Consider the following 15,088-nt stretch of genomic DNA (forward strand, 5'->3'; position numbering starts at 1 on the left):
GGACAACTGTTGTCCAAGTTGCAGTTACATAAACAAATTATGTGAGAGGTGATGACTGACAGACAAAGATCCGGCAGCATCATAAGCAACCAATTTCCCCTGTCATGAGCTGACATGCCAGACCTCATTAAGAAAAGTGCATGCTCACTTGTCAAACAAGTGAAGCTCCAACTCCCACCTAAAAAGACCAAGTTCAAGTTACACAGTGACCTGGAAGGTTTTAGATACTGAAGAATAGTATGAATTATGTGCACGAAAGAAACAAAATGACTTTATTTATAATCAAGACGTTTTATTTCACATTACTTCATTATGCAGTTCGTTTATAATTCTAATCACATAAACTGAAAATTGTGGATGCAATTTTCCCTGTCAGGCAACAGTGCATTTCATGTTAATGTGTGTATGCAAATTACTGTCTTTTCTAAAAAAAACAAATGGTCAAAAATAAAAACGCTACACTGAAAAGTAAGCCCCTTTTAAAGTTGTTTTGCATAAACCTTAGAAACAACTCATGTGATGCGGCTGCTCACTTCCAATGCATTGATCCTTTTAGGCCTTTAACATACTATCTCACAGCCCTGTAACTTCATGCATATCTGTGTATTTGTATCTGTGATCTGGCGACGCGATGGTTATCTCCCTGCAGACTCCCCCCCCTCTTCCCTTTTTTGATGCATCGGGAGGCGTGCCGGGCCGAGCCGGGCCGGACCAGGCTCGGCTCATAGGCTTTCATGCTTGGCTAAAAAAGGACTTTTTCAAAACATCCAGCTTGCATTTGAGAGCTGACCGTCTCTCGCGGAGCTACCGGATTGCTTCTTCATTTTTTTTCTTCTCCCCGGTGCGCATTTTGGGATATTTCCATCACTAACTCCGGACAGTGACGCGCTGCAGTTCCGATCATGGGAGACGCTCAGTCTGCGGTACTGAAGGATGCAGCGGCGGCGGAGGAGAGCGGAGAGGTGGAGGATGCTCAGGCTGAGCACAACACCGAAGACAAGGTATCATCTCATCCCACACATCCAGATTGTTGACATACTGCTCATAACTCCTGTCATGTTTAGAGACTCTGAAGTTATCTATAATGATTGTTCCTCCTTATATATGCATTTTACATAGCAACACAATTTTGTATAAAGACTTGTACATTTTCTCATGTGATAAAAAAAAATTGAAATGCTGAGGCTGGAGTTTATTGTTGTTGTCAGGAAGGACAGTGCAGCTGCTGCTTGCCAACTCATTCATTAACCCCCACGAATAGAAAAAGTCCTTGTCCCGTTTGAACAAATGCCATCGAGCACGTCAAACTCACTTAATTAAGGTGCAGAAAGGAGTTCAAAATGTGTCCTCTTTGTCTTTTTTTGTCAGAGGTTGGGATCTGTCCCGTTGGTTATTGACTTTTGCTTTGGTAGTGTCAGGTTAAGCCTGCTAGGAGCTGTTAGTTGCCTTATGAACACCCTGTTTTCACTGTTTCATTGATGCAGCAAAGGTTTGCATTTATCGTAGATGAACGGAAACAGTGTGGAGGAATATTGAGCTTTCATTCTTAGAGGAACCTGAGTAAAGCCCGGGAGAGAGATGGAATTTCCTCTTTTGCTGCACTCAGCAGAAGGCAACATCGATCACTAATGTACAACATCATCACTTGGTCATACAGAGTAGGAAGTCAATTAGACTGCACTATATGTGTGAATGAAAATAGCTATGAATGTCTTATGAGCTATAATCAGAAGTTTGGGTTGATTTAATGGCATGCTGTAGCCTTTGTGTTTGGGTGATTACATGTTTGGATGGAGTAAGTATGTACAGCGGGTAAAATAAGTATTGAACGCGTCACCATTTTTCTCAGTAAATATATTTCTAAAGGTGCTATTGACAAAGAAAACCAAACAAATACGTTCAGAAATTAAGTTATGTGTAATAAAATGGAATGACACAGGGAAAAAGTATTGAACACGCTTACTGAAATTTATTTAATACTTCATACAAAAGCCTTTGTTTGTAATGACAGCTTCAAGACGCCTCCTGTATGGAGAAACTAGTCACATGCATTGCTCAGGTGTGAACAGCCACACACCATGATGTTCCCACCTCCAAACTTCACTGTTGGTATGGTGTTTTTGGGGTGATGTGCAGTGCCATTTGACCTCCAAACATGGTGTGTATTATGGCATCCAAAGAGTTCAATTTTGGTCTCATCTGACCAGACTATATTCTCCCAGTATTTCACAGGCTTGTCTAAATGTTGTGCAGCAAACTTTAAACAAGCTTCAACATGCTTTTTCTTCAGCAATGGAGTCTTGCGTGGTGAGCGTGCATACAGGCCACGGCGGTTGAGTGCATTACTTATTGTTTTCTTTGAAACAATTGTACCTGCTAATTCCAGGTCTTTCTGAAGCTCTGCACAAGTGGTCCTTGGCTCTTGGACAACTCTTCTGATAATTATTTTCACTCCTCTGTCAGAAATCTTGCGAGGAGCACCTGGTCGTGGCCGGTTTATGGTGAAATGATGTTCTTTCCACTTCCGGATTATGGCCAACAGTGCTCACTGGAACACTCAGAAGTTTAGAAATCCTTCTGTAACCAATGCCATCAGTATGTTTTGCAACAATAAGGTTGCGAAGGTCTTGAGAGAGCTCTTTGCTTTTACCCATCATGAGATGTTTCTTGTGTGACACCTTGGTAGTGAGACACCTTTTTATAGGCCATCAGTTGGGACTGAACCAGCTGATATTAATTTGCACTGACAAGGGGCAGGATTGCTTTCTAATTACTGATAGATTTCAGCTGGTGTCTTGGCTTTCCATGCCTTTTTGCACCTCCCTTTCTTCATGTGTTCAATACTTTTTCCCTGTGTCATTCCATTTTATTACACATAACTTAATTTCTGAACTTATTTGTTTTGTTTTCTTTGTATGTATGGGTTACTTGGGTTGTTACCAACATCTGGTGAAAATATCATGTCAATAGCACCTTTAGAAATATATTTACTGAGAAAAATGGTGACGTGTTCAATACTTATTTTACCCGCTGTATGTATACCAATGTCACAAGCGATCATGAATAAAGTCTAATGACTCAAGTTTCCAAGGAGGAAATAATAAGCAAACATATTTTCCCAATGCCATGTTGTATTTTGTTGAATAAAGAACAATAATCATTCATTTTCCTTTTACAAATAGATTGAAAAAAACAAACAAAAAACAACAACTTTATGAGCTTCTTGTCTGCAAAGTCAAGTCCCAAAGTTTGGTTGTATTTCATGAAGTTAAACTGCTCTATATGTAAAGCAAGGTCCATTTAGAGGCTATTAATCATTCTGGTTCATGGCTGATTAGGTGTATGCATGTGAAATTTGAGCTCTTGACTGGAAAATCAGCTCACATCCATCCATAATCATATTATGGGGCTTGATCTTTTCCCATACATTACTTTTTAATTCAGAGTGTATGCTATGTTGTTAGATAAGATAAGATAAGATAAGATAAGATAAGATAAGATAAGATAATCCTTTATTAGTCCCAGGCTTACTCCACTTTGGGGAGGGAAATTTGCAGGCTTACTCCACTTTGGGGAGTGTAACCTGGTTCATGGCTGACTGAAAACAAAGCGATGCCTGTGTACAGCACATATTATGGGGTAGGTGTATGCATGTGAAATTTTAACTCTTAACTGGAAAATCAGCTCACATCCATCCATAATCATATTATGGGGCTTTATCTTTTCCCATACTGTACTTTTTAATTCAGAGTGTATGTTGTGTTGTTATTGCTCCACTTCAGGGAGTGTAAGCTGGTTCTTATGTCCCTCAGAACATTTTACTTAGGCTGGATTATAAACGTCAATTTTTTTTATAGCGATTGAAAAAAAAAGAGCTATACCTGACTCATCAAAATGATTACACACAAAGAGTGTGCATCACTTCTCTGTGTGTATCATGATGTGGGAAAACATGTAAAAAAAACATTGGATATGAATCTACCTTATAAATGTCAAAACAAAATCTTAGGAGGTATTAGCAGGTGCCAAACAACCCTACAGCTATTTGTATAGTTTCTTAATTATTGAGTTTCTCAAGGTGAAGAACACGTTTCTTGTTCCCTTTCCCCTGCTCAGACATTCCCAACTAATCTGGCTCAAGGATTTGAGATTTGGACAATTAGGGTTGTTTAACTGTAAGACTACCATCAACACTGACTGGACTATGTTAACTAGGACTTTGGAGCCCCAGTTAATCAAAGATTGAAATTGTTTGTTTCATATAAGAACAGAGTCTGATGTATTTGTTTTATAATTCTCCAGCTTTGAGCATACAAGCAAAAGGTTGTTGATGCTACAATTGATGAACTGAAACCAGTGCTGTGGAAATTACTATTACAAAAAAGGGAATGTTTATAATTGAGTTCTAAAGGATGAGAAATTGTCCGATTGTCTGGTTTCCATACAAGCTAATCTTTGACAGAAGAGCAAAGTTACGTTGTACATTCTAAGTTCTGTGTTTTGTTTCAGCCCCTCAAAAACAATGGGCAGATCTCTGAGATCGATCCAAAAGCAGACAGCTCTAAAGCAGAATTCAATGGTCATTGTGAGGATGAGATCACTGCAGAGGGTAGGTACTCTAAAACTATTACTGCTTATTGACGGACAATGTCAGCATAATTTCAACGGATGCACAACTTGTTTAATTTAGCTGAGTTTCATCTTCGCCATCGTTATATTACAGTTCTTGCAATCCAAGTATTTAATAATTCATGTATTTCCTTGTTTAGCTGTCCTTTCACCAGACGAAGATGTTTCACAAACAGATTCACCTATTGAAGTTGAAGCTAATGAAGATGTACCCCTAGAAATGACTGAACTGGATGCAAAGCAGAATGACATCAATGAAAGTTTTAGGAGATTTTTCAGTAACATTGGTTTGAAATTGACAGTAAAGAGGGTCTCAGGTGAAATCCCAACAGATGTGCCCAATGATACTAACAAAGAAGAACCAGACAAACCAGAAGACCTTGAGGATACCACAAAGGAGACAACAAGTGAGAATGCTGAACAGAATACCGATATGAACATAGCACAGGAGACGTATGATAATGATTCAACAACATGCCCAACCCTGACAGACGTTACCTCGGAGGACGTTCTTGACAATGCAGAGGAGAAAGCAACAGAAACAAAAGTAGAGGTTGAATCTGATAATGCAGATGCAGCGATGACTTCACCTGTAGGAGAAGATGCACACCAGGATGCCACAACTGAAGAAGAACCATGTTCTACATCTCCTTCTATTCCTGAAGAAGTATCTCCAATTAAAAGATTTTTTACGACTGGAATCTTTTCTGGACTACGGAAGAAAAAGAAGCCTGCAGAGGATGAGATAACTGACAAAGAAATAGAAGATATAGGCGAAAAGCAGGTCGTAGAGAAGACAGAACAAACTGTACAAGACCAACAACAGGATAAAGAGGACATTAGTCTCGGTGTTGAGGCAGCTGCAGTTGAGACGGAACATGAGGAAAATGAACTAAAAGGGGAGACCCTGTCTGCAGCTCAGACGATGGATGCATCCACGGATCCATCAACCATTATTGTCACTGAGCCTGAAGTTCTGAGTTCTCAAGAGAAGGACAAAATTCAAGCAAGTCCTCTGAAAAGGCTGCTGTCGGGGTCTAGTTTAAAGAAGCTATCCAAAAAGCAAAGAGGCAGGAAATCAAGTGATGCAAAGTTGTCAGACTCTGGAGAACACGTTTCAGATCAGCGCCTATCATCTACTGAGTCAGTTGAGAATCAGAAAGAAGAAGGTCGTGCACAACCCCCTACAGAGACAGCAGAGGAGGAGGATAGTGCATGGGTTTCCTTCAAAAGACTATTGACTCCGAAAAAGCGCATTAAGAAATCCTCCTTAAGTAATGAAGAGACACAAATCCCAGGTTCAGTGGAAGAACCAAAACCAAGCGAAAGAGGGCAAATATCAGATCACAGCACAGAAGAGGGCAAAAAACGAAAAGACTCATCTGTTTCATGGGAATCTGTTTTGTGTAGATCAGGAAGGAGAAGAAGCCGAAAAACGTCAGACTCTGAGGAAGAAACTCCACAAATTGATAATGATATAAACAAGCAAGACGGTGGATCTAAACATGCTACAGAATCTGCCCAAGAAAATGAGGATGATGAAATTTTAGCCTATTCCCCCAAACAAGCAGGAAGTCCTTCGGAGGGGGATGGAGCGTCAACATGGAAATCACTGAAAAGACTTGTCACCCCTAAAAGAAAAGCCAAGGATGACGATGAAAGCAAAGAAAATGTACAATCTGATAGTGAAATTACTCAAGATGAGTCCTCCTTTTCAATAAAGAAACTCCTACCAGGACGAAAAACGAGGAAGTCTGCCGAAAAGCAAGACCAAGTATCTTCAGATGAGGCTGATAAGGAAGCAGTTTCGGGCGATGAAGACTCTGACACACCAGCTGTGGTTCCGTTGTCTGAGTTTGATACAGTTGAGACAGAGGTTCAGATACAAACACAGGCAGAAGTAGAAAGTCATATACCAAAGGAAGCAGACTTTGAACTCCAGCAAGACCTCCTTGATCAGATGGCCGAACCAGTCCTACCTTGTGACAATCTGCAAACTGAAGAAAAGAAAGTCCAAGGCAATGATGATGCTTTAGAGAATCAGGCAACTACAACCCCTGCTACGAATGAAAAACCTGATGATCTTACAGAATCAATCGGTAAACCACAACTCAGTGACATTCCAGAGGAGGCCACTCCAGCTTCAGTCACCGAGGAGGCAGCTAGAGATGACACCATAGCAGAGGACCTGATAGAGATCACATCTGAGGCCATTACAGCTCAAGAACCTTCAGACAATACGCTGGCAGATGAAACTGAGATGATCTCTGCAGTTTCCCAGTTAACTTCAGAGTCTTCAAAGACGTCCGGCAACACAACACCGGTTCCAGCAGAATATGTTGTTGAGGAAACAGATGTGCTTCTGTATCAGGTTGTCGAGACCATCTCCATGAACCAAGAGGCAGTTCCAGTTTGTTCGGATGAGTTAAGATCAGAAAGAAAAGTTGTTTCTGTCTCGCATAAAACACTTGGAACATTTGTTAAGGAAGAGCCAAAGATTCTTGAGTTACACAGAAGTTTTGATGCTACTAAAATTAACACAGGCCTAAAGGTTGGAGAACTGGACGCAAATAATGAACTAGCAGCTACCACCCAAATAGAGAGCATATTTGAAAGCAATGACTCTGTTTCCACAGAGACTACATCCGAAGTTCCTACTGAGGAGTTTGACACGGCTGAAACCGCTGAAGATGAAGTACAAGAGGTTGACGTTACACATCCAGAAGTTAGCTTAACAGAATTAGAAAGTATTGATGAGGGCCATTATCTGGTGGAATGCCTATCGGAGGTAAATGTGGCCGGGTCTACAAATAAATTACCTGAAGGGGACGAGATTGTCCCAGATAAAGGTGATCTAGTTGAGGCACATCAAACTGAAACAGAGCCCCCAAAACTAGACTCTCAAGAAGCAGACTCGGCTGCAACAGTTGCAAATGAAACTAAGGATGAGGCTATGGAGCAGGAGGTCCAATCTCTGACAAATAAGGAAGATCAGATAATGCACAATATCACTGATTGGATTAAAGCTGAAGATGACGATCAACAACCAATAGAGGTGGAAGATTTACAAGAATTAGCAGATGTACAAGCTCTCACATTAGGTTCAGAAAAGGGGAGTGTTTCATCACTTAAAAAGGACATAATACCAGAGGGCATACCAGAAGGCGAAACAGTTACAGATGAACTCAAAGAGGTGCTGCTAACTGAAGTAAGTGCTGAGCCAGAAAAGGAAGATGAACTAGAAACTGATGATGCAAAACCTGAACCTGTTCAAGAACAAGAAGCATCAGAAGCTGAGCAAGTTTCCTCATTAGATTCAAAGGTAGGCAGTGTTCAATCACCAAAAGAGGAAGTAAAATCAAAAGACATTCCTCCAGCAGATACAGTTACAGATGAACCCAACCAGAAATCCAATCTTGAGCCAGTGGATATTTCAAAAACTGAACATGTTGAAGAACCAGAAGTATTACAGGCTGTTAAAGCACCAACGTTAGATTCACAGGAAGGCAGTGTTCAATCACCAAAAGAGGAAGTCAATTCGGAAGACATTCCACCAGCAGAAACTATGCCAGATAAACCCAACCAGACAGCAGAGGGTCTCAATGAAGTCAGTGTTGAGCCGGAAAACAAAGAACTACCAGTGAATGTTATGAAAACATTGGATTCAGAGGAGGGCAGTGTTCAATCACTTGAGAAAGAGATGATATCAGAGATTGTTCCAGAAAGAGAAACAGATGAACCCAAAGAGGAAACATTACCTCTCACTAAAGACAATCTTGAACCAGTGGACGCTCATAAAACTAAACATGTTCAAGAACTACAAGCATCAGAAGCTGTTCAAGCACCAACATTAGATTCAGAGGACGGGGGTGTTCAAACACCAAAAGAGGAATTAAAGTCAGGAGACATTCTAACTGCAGGCGAAACAGTTACAGATGAATACAACCAGACAGCAGAGGGTCTCACTGAAGTCAGTGTTGAGCCGGAAAACCAAGAACTACCAGTGTATCCTATGAAAACTCTTCAACAACCAGAAGTATCAGAGGACGTTCAAGCACCAATATTAGATTCAGAGGAGGGTATAGTTCAAATACTTGAAAAAGAGGTTATATCAGAGAACGTTCCAGAAAGAGAAACAGATGAACCCAAAGAGGAAACATTACCTCTCACTGAAGACAATCTTGAACCAGTGGACGCTCATAAAACTAAACATGCTCAAGAACTACAAGCATCAGAAGCTGTTCAAGCACCAACATTAGATTCAGAGGACGGGGGTGTTCAAACACCAAAAGAGGAATTAAAGTCAGGAGACATTCTAACTGCAGGCGAAACAGTTAAAGATGAATACAACCAGACAGCAGAGGGTCTCACTGAAGTCAGTGTTGAGCCGGAAAACCAAGAACTACCAGTGTATCCTATGAAAACTCTTCAACAACCAGAAGTATCAGAGGACGTTCAAGCACCAATATTAGATTCAGAGGAGGGTATAGTTCAAATACTTGAAAAAGAGGTTATATCAGAGAACGTTCCAGAAAGAGAAACAGATGAACCCAAAGAGGAAACATTACCTCTCACTGAAGACAATCTTGAACCAGTGGACGCTCATAAAACTAAACATGTTCAAGAACTACAAGCATCAGAAGCTGTTCAAGCACCAACATTAGATTCAGAGGACGGGGGTGTTCAAACACCAAAAGAGGAATTAAAGTCAGGAGACATTCTAACTGCAGGCGAAACAGTTACAGATGAATACAACCAGACAGCAGAGGGTCTCACTGAAGTCAGTGTTGAGCCGGAAAACCAAGAACTACCAGTGTATCCTATGAAAACTCTTCAACAACCAGAAGTATCAGAGGACGTTCAAGCACCAATATTAGATTCAGAGGAGGGTATAGTTCAAATACTTGAAAAAGAGGTTATATCAGAGAACGTTCCAGAAAGAGAAACAGATGAACCCAAAGAGGAAACATTACCTCTCACTGAAGACAATCTTGTACCAGTGGGTGCTGCCAAAACCGAACATGTTCAAGAACCACAAGCATCAGAAGCTGTTCAAGCACCAACATTAGATTCAGAGGACGGGGGTGTTCAAACACCAAAAGAGGAATTAAAGTCAGGAGACATTCTAACTGCAGGCGAAACAGTTACAGATGAATACAACCAGACAGCAGAGGGTCTCACTGAAGTCAGTGTTGAGCCGGAAAACCAAGAACTACCAGTGTATCCTATGAAAACTCTTCAACAACCAGAAGTATCAGAGGACGTTCAAGCACCAATATTAGATTCAGAGGAGGGTATAGTTCAAATACTTGAAAAAGAGGTTATATCAGAGAACGTTCCAGAAAGAGAAACAGATGAACCCAAAGAGGAAACATTACCTCTCACTGAAGACAATCTTGTACCAGTGGGTGCTGCCAAAACCGAACATGTTCAAGAACTACAAGCATCGGAAGTTGTTCAAGCACCAACATTAGATTCAGAGGACGGGGGTGTTCAAACACCAAAAGAGGAATTAAAGTCAGGAGACATTCTAACTGCAGGCGAAACAGTTACAGATGAATACAACCAGACAGCAGAGGGTCTCACTGAAGTCAGTGTTGAGCCGGAAAACCAAGAACTACCAGTGTATCCTATGAAAACTCTTCAACAACCAGAAGTATCAGAGGACGTTCAAGCACCAATATTAGATTCAGAGGAGGGTATAGTTCAAATACTTGAAAAAGAGGTTATATCAGAGAACGTTCCAGAAAGAGAAACAGATGAACCCAAAGAGGAAACATTACCTCTCACTGAAGACAATCTTGTACCAGTGGGTGCTGCCAAAACCGAACATGTTCAAGAACTACAAGCATCGGAAGTTGTTCAAGCACCAACATTAGATTCAGAGGACGGGGGTGTTCAATCACCAAAAGAGGAAGTAAAATCAGAAGACATTCCAACAGTAGAAACAGTTACAGATGAACCCAAACAGTTAGCAGAGGTTCTTAATGAAGTCAGTGTTAAGCTGGAGAACAAAGAACTACCAGCAAATTATATGAAAACTGTTCAAGAACCAGAAGTATCAGAGGCTGTTCCAGCACCAACATTAGTTTCAGAGGAGGGCAGTGTTCAATCACTTGAAAATGAAGTTATATCAGAAAGAGAAACAGATGAACCCAAAGAGGAAACAAAACCTCTATCTGAAGACAATCTTGAGCCAGTGGATGCTGATAAAACTGAACATGTTCAAGAACTACAAGCATCCGAAGCTGTTCAAGCACCAACATTAGATTCAGAGGAAGGCATTGTTCAACCACTTGAAAAAGAGGTGATATCACAGAACGTTCCAGAGGAAGGAACAGTTACAGATGAACCCAAACAGACAGCAGAGCATCTCACTGAAGTCAGTGTTGAGTCAGCGGATGATTCCAAAACTGAACAGGTTCAAGAACCAGAAGTAGTTCAATCTGTACCAGCACCCACATTAGATTCAGAGGAGGGCAGTGTTCAATCACATGAAAAAGAGGTGATATCAGAAGACGTCCCAGAAGGAGAAACTGTTAATGATGAACAGAAGGAGGAAACAATATGTCTCACTGAAATAAATCTGGAGCCAGTGGATGCTTCCAAAACTGAACATGTTCAAGAACCAGATGTACAACAGGCTGAACAAGCAGCCACATTAGATCCAAAGGCGGGTAGCCTTCTCTCAGTTGAAAAAGAAGTAATATCAGTGGATATTCCAGCAGTGGAAACAGTTACAGATGAGCCCCAACAGGAAAATGAAGAAAAACTATCAGTAGAAGCTGCCAAAACAGGACATGCTCAAGAACCAGAAGTATTACCATCTGATGTAAAAGATCATGTAACGGAAACAAACACTGATGAAAAGACATCAATGTGTGTGCATGTAGTCACACAAAGTGTTGAGGGAGGTAGTGCTCAGGAATTTGAAAAGCAAATATTGTTAGATGACATTCCTAAACCAAACTTTGATAGTGGCATTGCTTCAGTTACAGATGGGCCTAAGGGTGAAGGTGTGGCACATCTGGGTCTCTCTTTAGAGATAGCAGAGGATCAGAAAACAGCAAGTATTACACAAGATGTTAAGGGTGAGCAGGAAGATTGCATACCTGAAGTCATAGACGAGTTACAAACATTAACAGCAGTTTGTGAATTATCTGCGAATGAGGAAGCAAGTAATGTTCAGGTCCTAGAAAAGATTGTATTAAGCGAAGAAACTCCATGTGTAGACAACGCTGCAGTGACAAATGAACCCAAACATGAAGTGCGTCTCAGCGCAGTGCAAGTTGGTTTTGAGGGAGAAAAAGAAAGTGAGTTTCCAGGCACTGAGGTAAAGACTGCTGCAGCTGAGCGTGCCGTAGTGGCGCAAGTAGTCATATGTGATATAAAAGATATCTCAGTTGCAATACCTGATGTTTTGATAGAGAAAACATCACCCAGTACTGAACCCTTGATAGATAGACTGACCAGTGAGCAAGTGTTCAAGGAGGAAGTCGAGACTGCCACACCATTAGTGAGAGACGATAAGGCTGAGACAGCAGAGGAAGGCAGTGTGGGTGTGATGATGCATGTGCCATCAGTAGAGTCACAGATGATCAATGATGATGATATTAAATCAGCTGAGACAATTGTGGACACATTGCTAGAGGTAGAGATAACAGAGGCGAAAGAAGTCATAGATGTTTGTCATTTAGAGGTTAAAAAGGTAGACAATCTCTCCGCAACTCTAGAGATTGAAGAGGAATTAACTAATGAGGAAACCAAGGTGACCATTCAAGAAGTTATTCAACATGTAAATGAAAAGTTACCAGAGACAGCACCTGAATCGGTGGTTGTCAACTTGGAACAAGAAGGTACAAAACAGCCAGATGCTGTGACAGATGTGAGTGAGATGGTTGAAGGTGAATCAAAAGTAGTAGAGGAACAAAAAGAGATGGATGATAGTAATGCATCTTTCCTGGAAAGAGAAGATGAAATGTCTACGATCACCAGTGATGTCGCTGCAACTGGACAGCAAGTGACTGAGGCTCTCATGCACACACCTGATAGTACACCATGTTTGGATGTCTCTATCCATGATCAAAAAGACGGTTTGGAGGAAACTAAAGCTGAACGGGAGAAATCAGAAGAAGGTGTTGAAGAAGAAGAGGTTAAATCAAATCAAATGATTGACAAAGAATCACAAACAATCCAAACTCCGATTGGAACACCTCCTAACGCTGAATTAGTAGCCCCCCAAAACACGGGAATCATCTTGTCAAAAGGTAGCATGGAGTCCCCTCCTTCAAGTCATTCCATTGAATTCAAACTTATCATACAGTTTGGGCAAACAAATGAACCAGATTCCCCAACAACTACAACAGAGAGGTCTGAACCTGTGAAAAAGACAGACGTGTCCGAGGTGGGAGTTCAGACAGTAGAGGTAGTAGAACCCGTAAAGACAATCAAACAGATAGATCTAACGAAGGTCGCTGTTCAGGCTACAGAAACCACAGAGCTAGCGGCAAACTTAGATTCAATGGACACAGTCGTGATTACGACTCAACCCGTAATCCAAGCCATGGAACCAGAAGAACAAATCCAATCATCAGAGAGAGTAACGTCCAGGGTCCAAACATCAGAAACAATACAACCAGTAAGTCAAACAGAGAAAATAGAAGAGTCCCCGAGTCAGCCAGGACTCTCTGAAGCTTGTGAGCAAGAAACAAAAGCAGAAGAGCCGGTTAAGCGAAAAGAGGAGGACCAGAAAGTGTGGATGGATGCTGAGGAAGACATCTACAGTCAAGAGGAAACAGAGGTGTCCATTCTTGAGGGGAAGGAATCTCTTGAACCTCCTACCGAAAGTGAGCAAGAAGAAAAGGCAAGACTCGAACATGAGGTTGAAATGGTTCATAATTCCAAGACTGAGGAAGAAGAAAGTCAACAGGAAATGCACAAAACAGAAGAAAAATGTGAAACTGATAGTAAAGGTGAAGATTTTGCTGTTGCTCTTGAGCATCCTGGAACGGAAACTGTGAGTGTCACAACAATGGAGTGAGATTAATCTACTCAACTTCCATGTCACTAACGGGTAAGTCTATACCTTTACTTTTGTTGTACTGTCATTTATGCAAGATTTGTCCCATTATTCAACTTCTTGAATATCCAAATGAATTAATATGATGTTACTTTTTTTGTCTTTCAAGGTTGGACAATCAAAAAGAGTCACTGAATTTTCTAAGAAGGTTTCAAAAAGCCTTAAGAGAAGCACTGACAGTGGTAGAAGAACCTTACAGGAAACAGCATTCTATTGCTTTTATTTTTACATTATGTTCAACGTATATTATTATCATCATAATGTGTGTGATTAATGAGAGAGATCTAGTAAGAGCAACACTAACAGGATATATGCTAAGCTTGGCTCAGGGTGCATGCAGTGTGGTTCTAGATGTTTGACAGTGAACTACATCAATTATTTAATGGCATCGATCAGTAATCCTCACAAGTTGTTTCTATATAGAGCACTCTTCCAATGATTTGACTGCTTTTCTATTATAAATCATGTTTTTGCAAAGATCTTTCTTGATCTTGTTTTAGATTAATATATATAAGAGTATAATACAGCAATGTTGTTAGCAGTTTTGTGCTTCAAATACATTTGTCTAAGTATTAAAAAAGATTCATAATGTTTCAATTTTCATTTATTATGACCCAAAAGGATGCTATTAGTATATGCAGATATTTCACTGTATCATCTGTGTTCATAAATTGTTTTGGCATTCTACTTTTGTTTAATCATTTCACTTAAAAACATGTTCCCATGAGATCTATGCAGGTAAAGACTATAGGCAGCGCGGAACATACTACTATTTTATGTATACTATCTTGTACATAATGACTGGTTTAACGCTTATACAGGCAAAAAATATACTCATTTTTAATCTACAAGACTTTTTACTCAGGTTTTAAGATTGGAGCATCACATCTTTGTCTTTTAAAAAGTAATAATTTACCATTTGTTTTGTTTGAAGTTAATCTTCACATATGTATTTATCAAAAATTAAATTGTAATCAGCAGAGCCTTAAATAAAGATGTACTCATCCCGTTTCATTTGCCAGCAGTTTGTGTGTAAACCTCAATCATCTTAAGGTGATGACAGACTGTGTCAGCTGTTTTCTTTCCACATAAACTGACTTTAATGGAACATTCTTGCTGATGTGTGATGTTAGATAATTACAAAATGCAAAACATAAACCTGATTTATAGGTGTTTGTATATTAATCAGTGATTTATGTATAAAATATAATTTTATTTGAATAAATTCATACCTGGATATTTCAAGGACCTCTTATATTGCAAATTCTTCTTATATATTGGAAGTTAGCTTTGGACATTCTACTGAGCTAATAATTACTCAATTAGTTGATATTTACAAGCAAACACTGAAACACAGCTGTCAAACATTTAAACCAACAT

The 15,088-nt window shown here is 40.1% G+C and overlaps 1 protein-coding gene across 1 annotated transcript; it reads left to right on the plus strand.

The window, feature by feature from the left end:
• Positions 1-902: 902 nt before the first annotated feature.
• akap12a (A kinase (PRKA) anchor protein 12a) lies at positions 903-7,364 on the plus strand. The gene is made up of 4 exons (XM_054614291.1): positions 903-1,001; positions 4,510-4,609; positions 4,770-7,039; positions 7,266-7,364. The coding sequence occupies exons 1-4, from the start codon at positions 903-905 to the stop codon at positions 7,362-7,364; spliced, it is 2,568 nt and encodes an 855-aa protein (XP_054470266.1).
• The last annotated feature ends 7,724 nt before the right edge of the window (positions 7,365-15,088 follow it).

Source organism: Anoplopoma fimbria, chromosome 15, assembly GCF_027596085.1.
Source record: "Anoplopoma fimbria isolate UVic2021 breed Golden Eagle Sablefish chromosome 15, Afim_UVic_2022, whole genome shotgun sequence".
NCBI lineage: Eukaryota > Metazoa > Chordata > Actinopteri > Perciformes > Anoplopomatidae > Anoplopoma > Anoplopoma fimbria.